Below are 22,097 nucleotides of genomic sequence, written 5' to 3'. Positions count from 1 at the left end.
AATGCCAATTCGTTTAGCTGTCTGTGAGTCTCTTGATTTGCACAAATAGCCTAGGAAATCCAACATATATGTGAAAAGTTAGTATCACCATGGAGATAAAAAGAAAATACAGACATTGGCCATGGGTGTGTGTACTGATCTTTTCCAAATCTTTAAGGTTCATTTTTTACATTTCCAGTTCTATAAATGGACCCTGCATTGATTCTTCCATTATGGGAGTATGATGTTGGCAAATTCTCCTGGATTCTAAGCCATGCTACTGTAAAAATGCTGAAATCACATTTTTTTAAAAAAAATATTTCATAAAATTCAAACACGGCTTGAATGTTGAAAAACCCCTCAAAGCTCATGAAATCACATGAGAAGATTGTGATCATCATATTGGAAGAATCATACCAAGTAAAAGTTGGTCTGCCAACTTTAGGCTTCTGGCAAAGGCATATCTTTTGTTGTTGTTTTTACTTGAACCTTGAGTTTTTGAGTACAACTGGGATCTTTTTCTAGTGTGTTCAGTTCTCCTGAGATTTCTATGAGGATTCTTGGGGAAAGCTTGGACCTTTTCAAGATTCCTTTCAGAAGGTTGGGCACCAAACACGGGGGAGTCTGACCTCACCTCACCACCATTTTCATTTATTGACCCGGATATGCCTGAACATTCTTAGCTGCATGTTCAGAAGCATCATTCCCTATGGTGGTGCATGAGATTTTTCAATTGGTTGAGTTAAGAGCCACAGAGAAGTACAACTCCTAGTGGGAAATGACAGGAGCATCCAAGCCAAGGAAAACACAATGAGGCTCCTCCTTCTTTTCAGTGAACTACCCTTTCATCAATTTGCCCACTATTACACAAGGATAACTTTAATTTAAACAGTAAGACAAGGATACATTGGATGGATGGATGTGAGACTGGCAGGGAAGCAAATTCAAAACCCATTAATAGGCACTCCCCAACTCCTCTGAAATTAGGCCGGGTTCATAATGGATTTCTGAACTAGAGGAGTTTGTATTCCAGTTTCAATTCTACCCCCATCATTTGGGATACTTGGAGATCTTCTGCCAGCCAGTGAAAGCAGTACTGGGCTAGATGGACCACTTGTTTGACTCAGTATAAGGCCGCTTCATCTGTTCACACACTTTTTTAAAAGGGCCTCCAGTGCGACATTTTTTGCTGCTGCCTGCTCCTTTCCTTACTAAGAAAGCGTTTACAACTACCTTCAACATAAAGGTTAGTGTCACCTGGCATGATTTTGTAAGCTGGCAAGCATCCAGACCACAGGTGAATGCATAGTGCTCCTTGCCCCACCTGTTCCCATCCTCGGTTTAAATAACATGGAACCCATCCAAACAGTTTGACAAGATGATACTAAAGCTAGCTCTGTTCTATATCAAATGGCTTAGAGTTCAAATCAGAACAGATGTGAACAAGTTTGTGTACTACATAGTGCTTAGAAAACGGGTCACAGGAGTCTACAAAAGCATCAGTATGCAAGCAAGGATTTAAAAGCCCTTTCACACAACCCATGACAATTTGGCTCAAATAAGGGTTGTTGTTCTGACTGCTTTGTTTGTAGTGTAGCATCAAGCACTCAGCAAAAATCAAGAGTTTTTTATTTTAAAAAATCCTTAGAAATGGGGAAAGTACCTTTAAAAAAGAGAAGCAAAACAAATGGAAAATAATCTTTTGAAATGTAACCATATGCAACTGTGCTCTAAGCAGAGGGCAACATTTGAGCAGAAGACATCAACATAAACTGTGTTCTGCTTTGTTTACTTAAGACACAGTCATACACAAGGTTACCTAAGTGTTTTCAGGCCAAACTACACAAAGTTTTCCTCAAGGTTTTTATTAGCTTTGTTCTTTCAATTCAGATGCAGAGCCTGCAACCAGCCTTGGAAGACATAAACTTTTTTATTCTTTTCTCTCTATTTTTCTGTGGAAAATCATTTCTTCTCCATTGCTTGCTCTTTCCCATATTTTCTTCCACGAGGGAAAAGAAGCTTGGGGAAAAGTGAAAGGAGAAATATCACTGGAAGGGAAAGGGTTATGCCTTCCCCAACACAAAACTCCCAAGATCAGAATCCTCCCACACAGAACCTTAGTACCCCTCAGAAGAAGGAATAACAGATTAAACCAGTTTGAGGCTTTAGTCTAGATGCATTGGTGCTGTCAGTAAGAGAAATGCCATATCAAACACTAGCTTTAGAACAATGTTCCTGTTTGAAAAAGGAAGCAGATGTGGAGGCTTAGCCCATGGGTAGGCAAACGAAGGCCTGGGGCCCAGATCCAGCCCAATCACCTTCTAAATCCGGCCCATGGACAGTCCGGGAATCAGCGTGTTTTTACATGAGTAGAATGTGTCCTTTTATTTAAAATGCATCTCTGGGTTATTTGTGGGGCATAGGAAGTCATTCATTCCCCCCCCCCAATCTAGTCCAGCCCCCCACAAGGTCTGAGGGACAGTGGACCAGTCCCCTGTTGAAAAAGTTTGCTGACCCCTGGCTTAGCCCTTCAAAAGTTGTCTTCCGCTGTTAACAGAATCACCAGTGATCTTGACACTCAAGAATATTGGAACCAATTCTAGGTGTTTGTGTGACCATATTGACAAGAGCAGCAAGACCCAGGAAAAATCCTATGTATGTGTACTAAAAGGGGGGGGGGGTTGCCCCAGTGTGTCCAGTGGAACACAGGTCACTTCCAAACAACCTGTTTAATGAACATTCATCCTGATTTGTTTGCACAAAATTGGCAGGGAGGTTATATGACACAGGCTGTCTATTGAACATGCATTTGTTTGTGGGGAGGTTAGATGACATTGTGTCAAGCAGTTGTTACCCCACACTTTCCAGTGCATTTCCCCATTAATTTCCTTATTGAAAAGAAGTCATTTTTTTAAAGGAGTGGGTTTGTTGTGCAAGAGTGCCATGTCCACTTTCATCTGTGCAAACTTAATTTGCCCTCATGCCACTGAATCTCACCTGCAACATACTGAGAGTCTGGAGGTAATTTTGCAATCAAGGTAAGTTAGCACCGACTTGCCGCCTAGCAATGTAATCCTAACCATGTCTTCCCAGGTATAAGTCCCGTTGAATTCAAAGAGGCTTCCATGCAGGTAACTGGGGTCAGGATTGCAGCTTAAGGCTCTGGACGCTTTCTTAGAAGTAAGCCCCACTGAACTCAGTGGACCTTACTTTCGAGTAGGCATGCCCAGGCAGTGGCGTAGCGTGGGGTGCAGGGGGGGCCGGACGCACCGGGCGCAACATCTGGGGGGGGCGCTCGCACTCGCAGCTCTCTGCCCCTACCTGGCTCACTCACTCTCTCTCAGCGCTGTCATGGTTGGTGTTTTCTCCTGTAAACAATGCTGCATATTGCTTTCCTTGCATGCTTTTTCAGAAGGCTAAAGGGGGCGCAAATTAGGGGACGCAAATTACTTGCCTTGCCCCGGGTGCTGACAACCCATGCTACGCCACTGTGCCCAGGACCAGCTTGCAAAGAGTTTCAAGCGCTTGGGTGGTAACCTAATGCATTGTTTCATTTGTGCAAGGATTTACATCTGCACAATGCAACTTTCTCCCGACTCCTCCCCTTGCACATGCCCCATGCCCTCTCCACATCAGCTCTGGAGGTTTGGGGGGAAACCACAGAACCATAAAATGGTACAGTTGAAAGGGACCATGAGGATCATCTAGTCCAATCCCCCGTAATGCAGGAATCCTGTGCCCAACATGGGGCTCAAGTTATCCTTGCACTAACAGAACAAGCAACTTAGCACTACATTGAATACAACTCTATGAGTGGTATTTAACTCATTTCTGCCCTTTGAAATTAATGTGCCTAAGTTAGTCATGTCTATTCACTTTGATGAGACTCCTCTGATTAGGACTATTTTATTTTCCAGATGAGTCTTTCAAAACTAGGGTGCTCTCCTGAAATGGCAACAATTAGAAATGCAAAAGCTAATGTTTAAGAATTCACATGACATTATCAGAGAGTTTCATGAAATTCAAACAGCACTACTACTTCTCTCCCCCCTCCCCGTACCCTCCTCTGCTGTTCAAGAAATTGTGTAGTAGAGAATATTGTGCTGGCCTACTTAAGCACTCCTGCCTCTGTGTTGCATTGTGGCCCCTGGTGCGCACGCAGGCATTCCTCCATTACATGAAATTATTATTTCCCAATGAACCACCACAGCTCCATAGTTGCACATCCATCACGCCTTTGACAACAGAATCAAAGGCCTGTAATTATCTAAACGATCATACCTGTTACAAATTAATATTCTATGCAGGCTCAGGTTGTTGCTGATAGGTTTTTTAATGGAAACACTTTAAAGTGGGAGTAGGCACCATTTAAGAGACAGGATATTCAGCATAATAGTCAGATCAGCAGCAATCAGATTCAAACAAGTACTGAGAACCGCAAATAATCCTGATGAACCAAGCTTGTTTAAGGTAATATGGAAGCTTAAGCACTGGGAAATAAAAGGCATCTTCTACTAATTATTAAAGTGATACATAAAACAGCAAACATACTGTATTGGCCCCCAGTGAGAACTTTATGAGTTAAGCTAGAGGTGGGATCTCACGGAGCTGTTTGTGTTGTGGTAAAGCGGATTGCTCAATTAGCTGTTTAATTAATTAACTAAATTAACGAATTAGCAATAGATGTGCTTTGGAAGGAAGAGTTTGGGGGAAGGGGGGGGAGCACACCATATAACTTTTCTGAGGCAGGTCCAGGGATAAGGGCAGAAAGGTTGATGCTGTTGAAGGTAGTAGCATCCCTCTTAATGTCTGAGAATGATGAGCCGAGACCTGGTGGAGCATGACTGTGGACAAAGGCAGAGGTGGATTTAGGGCAGCGCAACAGGTTCTGCTGCAATGGGTGCTGAGCCTATGGAGTGCAGCAGAGCGTCACAACTATGACATGGTGAACTGAGCAGAACGGAAGATGACGGGGGGGGGGGGCAGTGCCAAATTTTGGCCTTGCACAGGGAGCCACTGAAATTTCAAAGTCCAAAGTCTGCCCCTGACAAACGGATAGGGTAGAGTAAAGCCATAGACTGGGGGCTTTAAAGATGACCATGCAGCTTCCTAACCTTAAAATGGAAGAACACTTTTCTGAATGGCGGGGGAGAACAGATTTTTAAAGAGATTTCCCCTCCAAACTAGGGACCAGATTTTGGAATGTAAGTGGAGCCAATATGTTCCTTACTTACACTATTTAAAGCCTGGAGTCCATGTTCAGTTTGGAGGAACAGTGGGAGCAGGGATAAGTTTTGAAAGCAGCCTGACCCAGTCCATTTCCCTGACTAAGGCAACCCCACTACGGATGCAGATGGCAGGGTGGGAAGCGGGGGAAACATATAACTATGGGGGGAGAGGTTGGCAAAAAGACTGGAAGCCTTAATAGCCCTCAGTCCCATCAAACTTGGTGGTGCTAAGTAAAAAACCAGTTTTCTCATCTTTTCCACCCAGGAGATGCACATCCTCCTGACACAACAGAAACTTGCACATCTCCCAGGTAGAAGAATGTGCAATTTCCTTTTTGAGCAAGGCCTAGGAAGATAAAAACCTGGTGCTTCTTGTTCCTTCATAATCAGTGTGTAGGAGCATCCCAGACCTTGAGATCTCAGGGCTCAAACCTGAGACCCGGGGGGGGGGGCAGTGATGTCATTAAGCACGGCATGTCAAGCATTAACCAGAGTTTCTGACCACGTATCATTCAAAAAAAAAACCAGAAAGACTAACAAATGAGCAAATATGTCGCTGGTTGGACATTAAGATAGAAAAGGCATGTTCCCAGGTCCAGCAGAAGTGAGAACATCATTCCTTTCCACATGCTGAGGGACCCTGGGTAGGGAACATTTACTCTAGCCTACCTGCTTCTGGGCAGAAGGGTTTGAGTGCCCTCAGGCCAGGCGGCTCATGTGAAGGCTATTGTTGGATGAGGGGAGCCTAGTGTGGTGATTTTAGAGGGGGACACTCCCAGACAGGAGGACAGAGAACAGATGCCCTCAAAGGCTGCAATTCAAAACACATTTACAGAGGACTATGAAAATAGAGGCTTTTACTGTTCTTCTGGCCCTGTTCCTTGGTATAAATTAATTTCATCCTCAATATTTCTTTTTTTAAAAAATCTTTTCCTTTTCTTTAAGTGTTCTCTATTTGGGTTACAAATCCTACAAGCTCCTTCATGAAATTAGACTCTTAACACCTACGTTTCCACCCATGTAGAACGCTGTATCAAAGTGTCTTTGTTCTTTGTTTCCCCTTAAATGTTCCTGTTCTCATTCATTATTCTCTAAATACACGCCCATCTCACTTGTTACTACAAATCACTCAATGCAACCAGTACACATTCCACACACAAAAATAATTTGAAGTGCTTAAACTGTAATGAAATTGCTATGACTGCCAATCAATTTCCATATGTCAGCGCAATTCTTAATCTGCTCAGTTCCCATCAGTCACTTGTGTCTTCTCTGCACACGTTGAATGTGCATTCCAGATGGGACCACAGGAGCCCCTTCCCCACTCACTCCACAGTGGCAAATTAATGATTTGTTTTTGTAGGGTTAGTACTTCAGTGGGTGGAGATGGTGGTTGCGGTATCTGCATTCATTGCATCCCAGACTGTGTTTACTTTGCTGTTTCCATCAGATACATTGCACTTGCACCGTTGGTGTTTGAAACCAAGTACACATGATGTTGGCCCCAACTGACATGTAGCCTGTAGTTTCCTGAGAAACAATGCCGTTCAGTACATTTTCTAATTTGAAAACATAAGCTGAGGTTAAGCTAAGATATGCATACTTCAGACAGCTGTTGTACATGAGCAGATGACAGCACCATTGAATAGGGGTTTGGAACAGAGAAACAAATCAAGTAAGGGGCATCACGTGAGGACATCTCCACCCCTCTTTGCTGTGTATAACAAGGTAAAAAAAGAGACTTGAAACCCAGCATGGGAAAAAGATCTCACTGCCTTTTAAGCCACAAACGTATATGTGCTAGGGACTGCCAGAGTGTGTGGCAGAGGCAGGGGACCATGGGAGTGATGACCAGTCATGCCACCCACAAGGCGAGAGGAGGGAGTCAGGGCAGTCCAAGGCAGAGGAAGGCGTGCAGGATGTAGCTGAGGAAGAAGGGACAGTTCTGGCAACGGATGGTTCAGTAGATCCCCCACCTTCCCCCACCCCACAGTCTCCTGGAACCAGGAGGGGCTTGAAAAAGGCAGAGCAGCAATGACTTCCATGCAGGAAAGGTCTCAGGTGGTGGGCAAGGAGCCCATCGGAGGAGGGTATATAAGCCAAAGGAGCAAAGGGGCCCCACTGTTGCTGCAACTGCTCCATAGGGCCCAGACCTGCGGACCACAGGCTAGAAGCAGGCATGTGTTGTGTGTATCTGGAGCACCACGGAAGCTGCTGCAAAGGTTTCTCTTGCCAATAGTCTTAAATATCAGATGTGTGTATTTTTTATCTGGGAGAGGCCATGACAATATATAGCTTCTATAGTCTACTTGGAAATAAGTCCCTTTTCTTGAAAATTTATTATAAAAGATACTTGTCAGAGCACATTTGAGAACGTTTTCCTCCTTCTCTTCTTCCTGTAACCTTTCCTTCACATTTAAAGCCATCACTTTAAAAACAACAAAAAACAACAATGGTGCCATTCAGTGCTTTTTTCTGGGGGTAAGCAGGGGGTACGCATACCCCTAAACATTTTGTGAATCTAAGTTTGGCCTCATTGAAGAGCACTATTTCAATATGAGAAGGAAAATGAGAGTATCCCTAAACATTTTTTTTAAGAAAAAAAAAGCACTGGTGCCACTACATTTTTGTTTCTTTAACAATGGATTCCACTGCAACAATTCAGATTTGCAAGACTCTTTAGGAGTGTGGAGGGAGGGATGAGGGGGAAAATAATACTCCCAGGTTCAGCTATGGAAAAAAGAGCAAGGCAGCAAACAGCAGAAGCCAGTACTGTTTTTGGGGGACAGGGGGTGGGCAGGTGTGGAGGACTCCCTGGTCCTGAATGGGCTAACTGTGCCCCTGAAGGACCAGGTACACAGCCTGGGAGTCATTTTGGACTCACAGCTGTCCATGGAGGCGCAGGTCAATTCTGTATCCAGGGCAGCTGTCTACCAGCTCCATCTGGTACACATGCCCCTGGACTGTCTTGCCAGAGTGGTGCATGCTCTAGTTATCTCCCACTTGGACTACTGCAATGCGCTCCACATGGGGCTACCTTTGAAGATGACCCGGAAACTACAACTAATCCAGAATGCGGCAGCTAGACTGGGGACTGGGAGTGGCTGCTGAGACCACATAACACCAGTCTTGAAAGACCTACATTGGCTCCCAGTATGTTTCCGAGCACAATTCAAAGTGTTGGTGTTGACCTTTAAAGCTCTAACGGCCTCAGTCCAGTATACTTGAAGGAGCGTCTCCACCCACCATCATTCTGCCCGGACACTGAGGTCCAGCGCCGAGGGCCTTCTGGTGGTTCTCTCACTGCGAGAAGCAAAGCTACAGGGAACCAGGCAGAGGGCCTTCTCGGTAGTGGCACCCGCCCTGTGGAACGCCCTCCCATCAGATGTCAAAGAGATAAACAACTACCTGAAATTTAGAAAACATCTGAAGGCAGCCCTATTCAGGGAAGTTTTTAATGACATTTTGATGTATTTTTAATCTTTGCTGGAAGCCGCCCAGAGTGACTGGGGAAACCCAGCCAAATGGGTGGGGTACAAATAAAAAAATATTATTATTATCAGTCCACACACACACACACACACACACACACACACAGTCTATTCAAAGGAAATATGTATGAGTAATGAAGGCAAACTGGCACATCCATTAATTCCATGCCTACATTCTTGTAGCTGGAAACATACTTATGAGTTGCCTAGGTCCTTTCTCTGATCTCTTTGTATGTTTAACCTACACCTGGAGGGCTAAATTACTATATCCTCTCCTATCTATTAAAACCCATCCCCTACTTTGTGTTGGACTGGACAGGCAGCAGCAAAAGGCAAAGTTACACGCCATATGAGATTGTGTGAGATTATGAGATTGCCAATGAGGCAATTGAAGCATCTTGGGGGTGTGGAGGATTCAGAGATCCCAAGTGGTGACCAACCGGCTTTCAGATGCAATGGCTGATTTTGAGCTGCAGAAAGGGAAAAGGAAAAAATATAAAGAGTTGGCCTTTGAGCCAACCCCTGCAGAAAACCAGACATAAGACCTAGTTGGGCATCCTGTTCTCACCGTGGGGAAACCAGCAAGCAGGATCGGAGCCCAAGAGCAGCCCCCCCCCGCCCCCGTTTGCAGCAACTGGCAGATCCGAAGCAATGCTGGGGTCAGGGGGGCCAACTTGAATAAAAGGTAAACCTTGCCCTGCAAGACGCGGCGCGCGCACGCCATTGGAATGGCAATGCCCATCTACTTTTTTGGGGGGGGGACTGGCCCCCTCAAATATTTTATGGGTGTGTGTGAAGGGACTGCGGCCCCTGGGAGTTGGCTCCCTTCCGGGATCCTTTGGCCTGGATGGTTCGCCGCAGATGCGCGCCGGCTCCCTTCAGAATCGCGCCTTTGCGCAGCGCGGGGGCGAGAGGGAGCGCGCGGGGGTTGCGCGAGGCTGGCTCCGTTTTGTGCGTGTGCGCGCGGCGGGGGGGGGGGGCTACGTCTCCTTAGCCAAGCGCGCCAAACCTGAGGGGAAGCGAGAGACGCTGAGCGCGCGGGCGCGCGCCGGAGCCTGAGGCGCCGTTTTCCTCAGCCTGGCGGCGCTTGGCCGTGCCTGCCTCGGCGGCGGCGGCGGCGGGTCCGTCTTCTCTCCTCCCTCCCCACCCACCCACCGCTGGCTGCTCCCCGCCTTCTCCCTTCGCTTCCCTTCCCTCCCTTCCCTGCTGCTTTTGCCAGGCAAGCCAGCCTCCCTCTCGGCCTTCACTACCGGGTCAGAGGCTCCGTCTGAGGAGAGCGAGTGCGCGAGCCAGGCAGGCAGGCAGGCAGGCAGGCAGACGCCCCCCCCCCCCCTCCGCACACATCCACGCCGCCGCCGCCGCCTCCTACTACTCCAGCAGCAGCAGCAGCATCCACACGCAGCCCGCCCTCTCGCTCTCCCCCCTCAGGCTCGCCATCCAGTTACTGTAAAACTAGTCCGTACTCTCTCTCCCTCTCACGCAGCACCCTGGCTGCCGCAGCTGCCATGGCCAGCAGTTCCCCGCGCACCCGCAGCTAGAGCGGCAGAGAGGGGGGGAAGCCGCCGCCGCCGCCGCCGCCACCCTCCCCGCCTCAGCCCCGTCCCTCGCCCCGCTCCATCCTCCCTGCTCTCCGCCGGCCCAGACGGCAGGCGAGAGCAGCCCCCTCGCCCGCCCCTCTCGGCAGCCTCCCTCCTCCTCCTCCTCGCCAGCCCCACACGAGCGAAAGGAAACTCCAAGGACACCCCGAGGCAAAGGAGAGCGAGCGAGCGAGCGAGCCAGAGGGGGACGGAGAGAGGAGGGAGGGAGGCGGCAGGCAGGCAGGCAGGCAGGCGGGCGGGCAAGGGAGAAGCGCCCATCCCTTTCCCCCTCACGGCAATGTCCAAGGGCTTGAAGAAGAAAAGCCACTGGACGAGCCGAGTCCATGAGTGTGTCATCGTGAGGAGCCAGGAGGGCCAGCTGGGCTTCGAGCTCAAGGGGGGCGCCGAGAACGGGCAGTTCCCGTACCTGGGGGAGGTCAAGCCCGGCAAGGTGGTCTACGAGAGCGGAGGCAAGTTGGTGCCCGAGGAGCTGCTGCTGGAGGTGAACGAGACCCCCGTGGCCGGGCTCACCATCCGGGATGTGCTGGCCGTGATCAAGCACTGCAAGGACCCCATCCGGCTCAAGTGCGTCAAGCAAGGTAAGCGCGGGGCGGGCCGGGGGGGGGAGGGGAGGGGGTTGGCGGGCGAAGGGCCCCGAAGAAGAAGACCAAGGCGGCGGGGTGCCAGGCGCGGCAACTTCTCCGCTTCGGGGCAGTTTGGCCGCCGCCGTCCCCGCGGCGCCCCGACCCCCTTCCTGCGGCTGGGGAAGGGGAGGCAGCCGCGGCGGCGGCGGCGGCGGCGGCGGCGGCGGCGCACAGCCTTCCTGGATCGCGCTGCGTGTCTCGTGTGCTGCACGGCAGAATTAAATGTGCGTCAGCGGCGGAGAGCCGCGGGGAGCGGAGAAAGTTCGGCCGGGCCCAGCTGGGACTGAAGAGGGAGCAGGCCGGCGGGGAAAGGGCTGGGGAGCCAGGGATGCGCGGGGCGTAAATGTGCAGAATCTGCCCCCCTCCGCCAAAGCTGAGTCCTGGGATATCAGAAAAAGCGAGTGCTTCTGAGCAAGTGCAGAGCGCCACCTTTTCCTCTCTCACCTTTTTGCTCAGGACAGATGCAGGGCTATCCACACTTACTTGGGAGTAAGCTCTTTTTCTGTACTCGGTGCGTGGGACTTGCTTTTGAGTAAACATGCCTGTGAAAGGGCTGTAAGGCTGCCAGCCGCTGCACCGTTACCTGAAAGTGGATCCCGCTGAGGGCTGGGATCTGGCTCTACGAGGAAGGGCAGCATGGATCCAAGGCAGACTTCAGCCTCGGCACCGACACTCCCCTCCCCGCCATGCACCCATTTTCAGCCCGGGACCCGAGTAGAAGGAAGGTATTCCAGGGAATCTTCTCCTGGCAAGGGGAGCGGTGGCACCAACGCGTGCCATGGAAGGAAGGAAGGAAGGAGGGGGAGAAGTGTGGCTAAACATTATGACAGCTCTGCAATAACGAGGCTTCCCTGGAAAGCATCCCCGGTGACTAACCCTCCCGGGGAGTCGTAGTAGCCGCGCCGGGGACCAGCCTGCGCTAAGGCGCCGCAACGTGCCAAGGCGAGCGTGCCAATCGCTTGGGAGGACGATTGTTATTATTCCGAGTGTGGAGTTTCAGCCAATAGGAGGGCGGGGCGAAAGCCGGGGCGGGACTTAGCTCATCAGCTGGGTTTCCCCCAAAATCTGCACAAGGCGCGGGGCGTGTTCCCCTGAAGGCGCTGGCTGGGCTGCTGCGCGCCAAGTCCTTGACCACCACAAGCTTCTCACCTCTACGAAAATCAGCCGAGGGGTTTCTTGGGTCGAAAGCAAGTCCTCTGACATGCTAAAACAGTGTTCCTGTTTTTTATTTTTGTTTAAAGGCAGCAGAAAGCCATGTTTAAACCTAGGGGGAATTGGTGTAACGAGAACAGGCTTGAAGGTGCTTCGTTTTTATTTTTAGTGTTGTCATTGATTGGTAGCTTCAAAGAAAGTGGAGTTTGCAATGCAAGATTGCAACAGAAGGTTTGCAGGGAATGGCTTTGCTGCTCATCGAGGAGCATTTAAGCAGCCCAACATATGAAAGCTTTATTGGAAAGCTAGCTAAAATCCATCGGTTTAGTGCCAATGCTGCAATTATGGGGGAGGGATAGGAAATCTGTGGCCTTCCATTCCCATCATCTCTGACTGTGGCCGTGCTCATCACGGCTCATGGGGTTTGAAGTTCAGCAACACCTGAAGCGCCATAGGTTGCCATCCCTTTTCTAGAGTTGTACTGCTGTGCTTCACATTTGAAGGTAGGGCGGTTTGTCAAGGAAGCTACATCCATATTAAGAAATACTTAGCGTCGACACAGAAAAGGGTAGGTAAGGTGTGGAGTCTTCCCTCTCCATTCCAAAATAAATAAATATCAAATATGTAGCGGAAAGCTGCCCTCAAATCTTGGAGTCCTAAATTAATTAAAAACAGATATCAACAACAGAAGTTATTTACAGTGCATTGAAATAAATATGAGAACCCATGAATTAGGTAAACAACTGCTGAATGAGGAAGACTGGCCACTTCCAGACTCCCACTATTTTGTAAGTGGCACTAAATAACATTAAGGGAGATTCAGATTGTGCTAGTAGAATGGATTTGATGTTCTTGTGCAACAAGCCTGCTCTCCTCCCTCCCGTCCCAACTTCTTGCACTAAGGAAAGTGATGGAGAAATGGAAAGTGGGAGATAACAGTTGTTTGGTATGGTGGTGTATGCCTTCCCTGCAAACAAATAAGAATGAATGTTAAATAAAACAGGTCCCCTGGAAGCAACAGTTACATTATACATGTAAACTGGTTTATGCAATATTTAATTGTTACGGCTTTATCTTTGGAACCCTCGTAATTGTAGCTTAGCGATGTTGTTATGAATTCTCTTAAGAGATCCCCAGGACTTGTTAAAGAATAATTCCTAGGGTCCACAGAGAAAACTCTTGTGGGTTAAACTGCTTTGAATTTGCAGTGTGGTCATGTTCTCAGAAATACACTGGTAGGACAAGTAATGCTAATCTGTCAAAAGCAATATTCCACTACTACCAATTTGGAATGATAAACAGAATATTAATGGCAAAGTGTAACAGATGGCTTTCCTTTTCCAGCTTAATGTCCAGTGGCAAAGTTTAGGTATTCTCTTTGGCTAATTACTTTCAATGATTTTTGTGTTTTTGCATGCCTCAGATGATGGATCTGATCCAAAGTTTGAATCAGGCACTTGAAATTTTATTGCTTTGTCTCATCTACTAAAGTCATACTGCTAAAACGACTATGTTTTGATTTTTGTGCAGCAAACTGTCACTTGGGTACTTTGTACAGTCCAGAAGGTATGAAGGCATGGAAAACTGTGCATTCAGTGCTGAGGGCTCAACTCTATGGAACTGAGATTAGACAGGCACCCTCCTTGCTGAACTTCACATGCACGACTTTCCTGTTCCAGCAGGCATTTTTAGATAGTGTTTGGTTTTATTATAGATATAATAATTTTCCATGGATACTTTTTTTATGTGCACTGCTTAGAAATACAAATAATTAAGCAGTATATAAATGTCGCAGGGGAAAAAAAATAATTTATATGGAAAGAAAGGGAGACAAAGTTGAAAAAGTTTTATTTTGTTAAACAAAGTTGATAAGAACTTGAGAGCCCATTACTGCTGTCCTGCACATTGATTGTTACTGACCTCAGTGGGATTTACATGTATGTGACTACATAGCCGAACTCATCTTTTCAGATATCTCCTACCGATTGAAAAGGCAGATAATATTATTGACAAATAGGCTAAAACTGATTTTAGCTGTCATTCCTTTTTACCTACATGCAAAATTATGGAATTATTTTTTAAGATAACTTGCAGTTTTGTCCATGGTTGGAAATGCAATATGATTATATCAGAATCTTATGACTGTATATGCCTTAATTTATTCCTTACAGTAACTGGTGCTGTTCTTCAACGTCCTTAAGCTCGCAGCTCCTCCAAAGGGAGTAAGATACATGACTCAGCTTCCTTACAGGGGGGAAAAACAAGTCTAGTTGATATACACATTATCCTGGTTCACCCCATCGCTCATCGTTAAATTTTATCTGTTTTGGAATTGAAGTCCTTCTTAGGGTAGCAATGCATTCCTATCTGTAATATTTAAAACATATGTAGGCCATTGACATTTTATGGGGTTTATTTACACCATGTGCAAATCACATAAAACTGAGAATTTGGGCACCAGTTTCTATGCAAACTACATTCATAAGACAGTTTCAGTGCAAATGCTCTTAGATTAGGGAACAGCTGGCAACTCCTCTGCAGGGAATTGAATGACTTAGCTTAGCCTTCTTATAGAAGGAAGCCTTGTCCAGTTTATATATGGCCAAATGGATCTTTAAAAACGCAATCCAATTTAGTTTCTACCCTCCTCCTTATTTGAAGTACAGAGGCCCTATATTAAAAGTTTACTCCCAGTCAGTTGCTTTCTCCAAACAGTGTACAGAACAAAGAGTCATAGTCAATGAATGATGTCTGTTTTTGTAACTTTGTTCTTGTTCTGTTCTAAGACATGTCAGATCAAGGTTAATTAAGTCATTGTCATAATTTTTGCATACATTTATCAGTGAACCCCTCTATAAAATGTTTCACTGCAGACAGTTAATTAAAACATCATGACCTTGACTGGGGCCATGTGGCCGTTTTGGCATTTCCCTCTTGGAATTAAGTGCTGTCAGAGTAAAATCACAGTGTGAGATGTGTAGGTAGGGCATTGACCCTCCTACTATGGTGGTTAAAAGTGTTTGAGCACATATTTTTCTTGAACATTATTGCAAATCAGTTGTCAGGTTCCCTACAGAAACAAAAGTAACTTGTTGAACTCTTTTAGCACAGACAATTAAAATGATACATTTTTAATGATTTGCGGATCTGCTTCACTACATTCAGTTGCCTAAACAGTAAAAAAATGTTTCTCTGATGTTTTAGCGGCTTACAAAATTGACCTTTGGCCTCTAGCATATTTAGATTAGAAGAGCCAACCTGTCAGATCTCTTTCCTTACAACACTCCAGGACTGAGCCTCCTTACTTGGAAGTAAGCCATATAGATTTCCGCAGTGCTTATTTCCAAGAATTTTATCCTAAGTAAGCAAGCAGGTGTTCTTAATGGGTAGTGTGTTAACTAGGCTGGATTGCTTGAATTATGTGAAGTTGTTTACTCAGCAGGCATCTTGGTTTTGAAGGCAAGAGGTCAGCCTTGGCTTTTGGGGAGCTATAGATTGAAATCCCACTACTGACTAAATGAGTGATCTTAAGTAGCTGTTTGAGTGCAGTTATGAGCTATGCAAAGTTAGTTATTGCATCTTCCCATGCTTGCTTTGGAGTTTGTAATTGTTCTTGGATATTTAGCAACTTTATAGCCTGCACTTAGAGCCTGGTGTGCTTTGGTCTATAGGGTCACGAAGAGTTGGACATGACTAAACGACTAAACAACAAGCCTGCATTGCAGAAGGTTGCCTTTGCCAGATAATTCTTAGAGTTTATTTGTGTTGCTGTACCTACACATTGCATAGTATGTATTGGCCTAGCTATAGCCTTACCCTTTGCAAGGTGAGTAGATTCTGCCAGGTTGCCTGTTGATTTTAGTCTTGTTTTAACAGACTGTGGTTACAAATCAGGTGTGTCTGCACTGTCATAGATGGCTCCATGACAGCCTAAATTAGAGTTGCCATACATCCGGGAATTCCTGGACATGGCCTCTTTTGGGGGTCCTACATGCCCATCTAGGGGGAATTCTACATTTTAAAGCAAATGTCCTGGATTTTGTTGTTGTTTTTTAAATTGGTTGTGGGCTTCTCTGGTTCAGGTTGTGGTTTGGCGGCAGCGGCGGAGCTATCAGGCGATTGTGCTAAAAAAGCTCAAAAACTCTTTATATCCAGACCTCTTGAAATATGGCAACCCTAAAGTGCATTATGGGAAGTGTACTCAGAAGCAGTATGACTTGAAAAACCACAGTTATATCTAGAAATATGCGTAACAGGGAGCCCTTGCATCTCTGTTTATGATGATGATTCTGCTGTAGCTCACACTTCTACCGTCAGTTTCTCACTTCTACTCCATTTGAACCTTTTACAAGCTAGCTGTGTGTCAGAGTCTTCTTTTTAGATGTGTTAGCTGTGTTTGTGGATTTTATATAGTTGAAATAGGTAGCAGCATAGCAAGTACTACTATGCTACTTTAGAGATTTGGAGCAAGTGTGTATTATTTTTTGCATTTGTCAGTGACTCATTTTACCTGATTTAGGTAAACGAAATAATAAAGCAATAAAAATAGGTTAACTTATTTGATACATTGATGGTGGGACCAGAATCTTCCTTGTTCCTGGGGAGGCTATGTACATAGTGCTAGTTTGTGTAACCATTCTATCTGTTGGCAAATATTGAGTTCTTGACCTTAAAAAAAGGACTTAAATAACAAATATTATATCAGACTAATATAGATAGATAGCATTGAATAAAAAATCTGTGCCTTCACTGAAAATTAGGTGAAGCAGCCCAAGATAATATGTTGAATATTGTGGTCAATTTTAATACAACAGTGCAGTGGTGGACCTAAAAAAGATGTTTCTGTCTTAAATGACATAGGTACAGGAACATAGGAAGCTGCCTTATAGGGAGTCTGACTATTGATCTAGTAGCTTGGTATTTTCTGCAGTTCAGACAGGACTCTTGCCAAGTCTCAGCCTTACTTGATGGTAGGAATTGAACCTGGGACCTTAAACACAAAGTAACTGCTCAGCCACTGAGTTATAACAATTCTCCAAGAGTTTACTTTCTTACTGTAATTGTATATTTCATATGTGTCAGGGAACTGCCATCGGAAGGAAGGGAAGTGAAAGGGCTCACACAGGTTGGGAGAGACTCAGCAGCTGAAGAGGGAACCAGTAGGGGGAGAGGAGCTGAGCTGAGGGAAAGGGAGCTGGAGGGATGGCTCAGAGACACTTCCAGCGAAAACAGTGGGGAGGTTTCAGGACCTCCTGTAGGGACACCCACTCCTCGCCGGAAACTGTCACGCAGAGAGTCCAGAAGACGTGTTTCCGTTAAGGAGCTTTTATGTTGGAAGCGATTCCGAAAGCAACCACTGTCGGAATCTGCCAGCGACTGACGGAGCCATGTTTAAGGGGCTCCGTTACAGACAGAGGTTTGCAAACTTGACCAAACTCTGAGGGACTAGGATTTTACACACAAGCAGCTCATCGTCCCATCACAGCATTCCGACAGTCTTCGTGAGCAGCTTGTGCAGGAGAAGGCATCATGAGCAACCCAGCCGGAACCGGAGAAGCAGGAGCTGGAGCGGGTCCAAGCCTGGAAGAAAGGTACCGGGTGTTGGAGGTCCAGCTAGCGCTGCAGACGGCGAGGCTTGAGGAGAGGAGGGCTCAGGATGCAGACAAAAAGGGGAAAGACACCCAGCTCGTCAGAAAGGTACCAGGATTGGTGCAGAAGTTTGGGGGGGAGCCCAAAGACTATCATGGCTTTCGGACAGAGATGCAATATGCCCTCAATCTGCAGTTTGATGAATTCCCTGACGAGGAATCACGAGTGGCTTTCGTGATTGGGCATCTTGAAAAGGGGGCGAGAGACTGGGTTAGACCCCTGATGGCAGCGAATAGTGACGTCCTAAAGGACACGATGAAGTTCTTTCGCGCCATGGATCTGATGTTTTCCAGCGATATTGAACAGGGAGTGGTCCGCAGACAGTTAATGGCTTGCAAACAGGGGAGCCGATCTGTCCGTGAGTACTGGACTGAGTTCACCATGTTGATCCATAAATTGGGGTGGGATCTATCGGCGGAACCCATTCAAATGCTCTTTGAAGAAGGGCTTTCTTCGGCTGTGAAAGACGAACTTTCCCGGGCGCCCAGGGCGGAGTCTATGGACCAGCTGACCAAATCAGCGCTGACCATAGGAGCGCGCCAGGAGGCGAGAGCATTGGAGAGGCGGGAAGGGAAGGGGGAACGTTGGAAGGAGTTCCGCATTCCAGACATTCCAGAGCCAACTTTCCCGCCGGCAGAGCCGATGGAAATCGGAACAGCGCGCGCGCGCGCAGTTTCAAAGCCCAGTGAGGGGGGAAAGAAGGAGGGAAAAGGCGCCCGGAAATGCTATCTCTGCCAACAGCCAGGTCACTTTGCCAGAGTCTGCCCCCAGAGGAAGGAATGGCAAGGGATGGTAGGAGCTGTGGAGGGAAGAGAGGAAGAAATACCGAAGCAAGTAAAAGCCAACGCCTGGCTGCCACCGTCGGGGCACAGCAGCCAGGCCAAAGAGCAGTGAAAGTGCCCACGCCAGAACCTCCTAAACCCGCCCTAGTGATAGAAGTGGCGCTAGAGCTGCCAAACGGACACCCTCTAAAGATAAAGGCGCTGTTGGACTCAGGCAGCTCCTGCAATTTCATGAGCAAAGAGTTTGCAGCTGAACACCAGATACAGACGATCCCTTTAAGCAACCCCCTGCAGGTGACCACGATCGATGGCAGGGAGCTGTTGGGAGGAGAAGTCAGCTTGCAGACCGTCCCAATGATAATGAAGGTGGCAAGGCACACCGAACTGATAGCGTTTAATGTGGCCACCTTGGGAGGAGCTCCCATTATATTGGGGATGAGCTGGCTAGCGTTACATGATCCGCTGGTGGGCTGGCATCAGAGAGTGGTTTCTTTTGGTTCAGCACATTGCTTAGAACACTGCAAAGAGGGAAAGGGTTTGGCAGGGGCCCAAGCCACCCTAGCAGGGACTGAAGTAACGGAGAACGTGAAGGTACCACGACAATACGCAGATCTCCGCGACGTCTTCAGCGAAAGGGAAGCTGACCAACTACCCCCGCATAGACCCTTTGACTGTCAAATCAATTTACTCCCTGGGGCACAGCTCCCTGTAGGCAAGCTGTACGCCATGTCAGACAGAGAGATGCAGGAGCTAAGAGAGTTCATTGACAAGAACCTGAAGAGAGGGTTCATCAGAGAGTCCAGGGCGGTGGGGGGCAGCCCAGTGTTTTTTGTGGATAAAAAAAACACGAACAAGCCGAGGCTTGTGTGTGACTTCAGGGCCTTAAATGCAGTGTCAGAACCAGTGGCTTTCCCTATGCCCAGGATTGACGACATTTTGACAAGGGTCAGGAAGGGAAAGATTTTTACTAAACTGGACCTAAGGGGGGCGTACAACCTGATACGAATAAGGAAGGGGGATGAATGGAAAACCACCATGTTCACCCCTTTGGGGGCATTTGAATATTTAGTTATGCCCTTCGGCCTACAAGGAGGCTCCGCGTGCTTTCAATCGTTTATGAACCACGTCCTGGGGCCTTTGCTTTACAAGAATTGTGTGGCCTTCTTAGACGACGTGTTGGTGTATTCTGAGAATGAGGAGCAGCATGTGAGAGACGTCAGAGAAGTGTTGAGCAGGCTGCAAGCCAACCAGCTGTGGGTGAAACTGGAGAAGTGTCAGTTTCATACCAAGGAGGTGGAATTCCTGGGGTATCGCCTGTCAGACAAGGGATTGGCCATGGATCCCGGCAAGGTCCAGGCGGTGCTGGAATGGAAAACACCCAAAACAAGGAAGGATGTGCAGAGGTTCCTAGGATTTGGGAACTTCTATCGTAAGTTCATCCGAAACTTTGCCCACCTGACGGCGCCCATTACGGACTGTCTCAGCAGTAAGAAGAAGTTCGTTTGGACTGAGGAGGCGGAGCGAGCATTTGAGGAACTAAAAAGGGCCTTCGCCTCGGAACAACAACTCCTGCATGTGGATTTACAAAAACCGATGAGAGTGGAAACTGACGCATCAGACAGAGCTATTGGGGCGGTGCTTCTGCAGCCAGGGAAGGAGGAGTCAGAGTGGAGACCGTGTGCCTTTTTTTCGCGAAAGCTGAACAAATCCGAGAGGAACTACACGGTGTATGACCGAGAACTACTAGCCATTCATGAGGCGTTTCGGAGATGGAGGCACCTGCTAATTGGCGCACAACATAAGGTGCAAGTGTGCACTGACCACAAGAACCTAGAGTATTGGAGGACGGCACGAGTGCTCAACCAACGGCAAGTGAGATGGGCCCAGGAGTTCTCCAAATTTAACTTTGAGATTTGTTACGTGCCAGGCCCAGAGAACATTAGGGCGGACGCTCTCTCACGCAAACCTGAATATTTGGAGGGGGAGGGAGCACCCGAAGAGAGACATGTCATTCCAGAGGACCGCTGGGTGTGTGGGGCGGCATTGGTGGGACAAAGAGAACTGGTAGAGGAAACAGAGAATGATGAATACGCCCAGAATAAGCTCAGAGGTCTTAGGGGTGAGGGAGAGGAACCAGGGGGTTTCGAGGAAAGAAATGGAGCTTTGTATTACAAAGGGGCACTGTATATCCCTGAAGGAGACTTAAGGGGGAGGGTACTCAAGCAGTTGCACGACAGCCCCACGGCGGGGCATTTTGGACAACACAAAACCATGTGGTTGGTCACCAGGGAATTTTGGTGGCCTAAGGTGAGGGAAGATGTACGGGAGTATGTAAGAGGGTGTGAGCAATGCCAGCGAGCCAAAGGGGAGAGGCGGGCACCGGCGGGGCTATTAGAACCCTTACCAACCCCAGAACGACCTTGGGAGGCAGTGTCGATAGATTTTATGACTGATCTGCCGAAGTCCAAGGGGAAAACAGCCATCATGGTGGTGGTAGACCTACTAACAAAGATGTGCCACTTTGTAGCCTGCTCGCATGCAGTCACGGCGGAAGAGACAGCGAAGTTATTTGTAGAACACATTTTTAGGTTGCACGGGGTGCCATTGAGGGTGGTCTCAGACCGAGGAAAACAATTTACTTCCAGGTTCTGGAGGAAGCTCATGAGCTTACTGCAGGTGGAGGTCAACTTTTCGACTGCCCGGCACCCTGAAACCAACGGGCAGGCGGAAAGAGCAAACGGGGTCCTCCAGCAATACCTGAGGTGTTATGTCAATGACAGAGAGAATGACTGGGTAGAAAAGTTGGCGCTGGCGGAATTTGCCTACAACAATGCCGAGAATGTGTCCACAGGGATGAGCCCCTTCTTGGCTAATTATGGGTGTCATCCCAGGGCTTTCCCAGGGGGAGAAGGGGAGAGATGGAGCGTCCCGGCAGCCGAGCATTTTGTAGAAGAAATGGAAGCAATCCATCGTCAGCTCCAACTCAACTTAGAAAGGGCGAAGGAAGAATACAAGAGGCAGGCAGACAAGAACCGAAGGGAAGGTGAAACCATAAGGGTGGGAGATAGGGTGTGGCTGTCAACCCAAGGGTTGCCGTTCAAAGGAGGTTGTAAGAAATTAAGACCCAGGAGATTGGGTCCCTTTGAGGTCATTCAACAGGTCAACCCAGTGGCTTTCAGGCTCCGGTTACCCAACCACATGAAACTGCACCCAGTATTTCACAGGTCGTTACTGTCACCGTATGAGGGGGGACGAGAAGGGATGGCCACTCGGGGACCGGTCATAGAAGAAAGGGAATGCAGCAGCCATGTGGCAGAAATCCTCGACGCCAGATGGAAGGGGGATCAGGTGGAGTATTTGGTAGCGTGGGAAGGAGAACCGGAGTCAGAAAACACTTGGGTAATGGCAGAAGATATCAATGACGAGGTATTGATAGAAACGTTCCATCAAAGGTTCCCAAGGAAACCTCAGCCTGTGGAGAGGTTCCGAAGGGAATACTTTGGGACCACCGATGAGGAGGAGGAGTTGGAAGGATTCTCGGAATCGGAAGGGGAAGGGGAGATGGACTCTGAGGAGGAGGAGTACTTCGAGACCA

At 47.7% G+C, this 22,097-nt stretch overlaps 1 protein-coding gene and 1 long non-coding RNA gene across 18 annotated transcripts in view; one reads left to right on the top strand and one right to left on the bottom strand.

The window, feature by feature from the left end:
- Positions 1-4,061: 4,061 nt before the first annotated feature.
- On the bottom strand, positions 4,062-10,003 carry LOC308486771. Its single transcript, XR_013991289.1, has 3 exons — positions 9,949-10,003; positions 9,139-9,168; positions 4,062-4,823 (listed from the first exon to the last, which is right to left on the bottom strand). It is a non-coding gene; the product is annotated as an uncharacterized lncRNA (long non-coding RNA).
- Positions 10,004-10,428: 425 nt separating this feature from the next.
- Positions 10,429-22,097, top strand: part of MAGI2 (membrane associated guanylate kinase, WW and PDZ domain containing 2) — a 601,975-nt gene continuing 590,306 nt past the window's right edge. For all 17 annotated transcript variants that reach the window (XM_081023429.1, XM_081023428.1, XM_081023436.1 and 14 more), the window contains exon 1: positions 10,429-10,874. In XM_081023429.1, coding sequence (XP_080879555.1) covers positions 10,574-10,874 — 301 coding nt within the window. In that variant the 5' untranslated portion in view covers positions 10,429-10,573. The remainder of the gene's footprint in view (positions 10,875-22,097) is intronic.

This window comes from Podarcis pityusensis (genome assembly GCF_964106645.2).
Source record: "Podarcis pityusensis genome assembly, chromosome: 10".
In the NCBI taxonomy this organism is placed as follows: Eukaryota; Metazoa; Chordata; class Lepidosauria; order Squamata; family Lacertidae; genus Podarcis; species Podarcis pityusensis.
The sequence above is the reverse complement of the archived record's forward strand: the minus strand, read 5'-3'. Positions and strand labels throughout refer to the sequence as shown.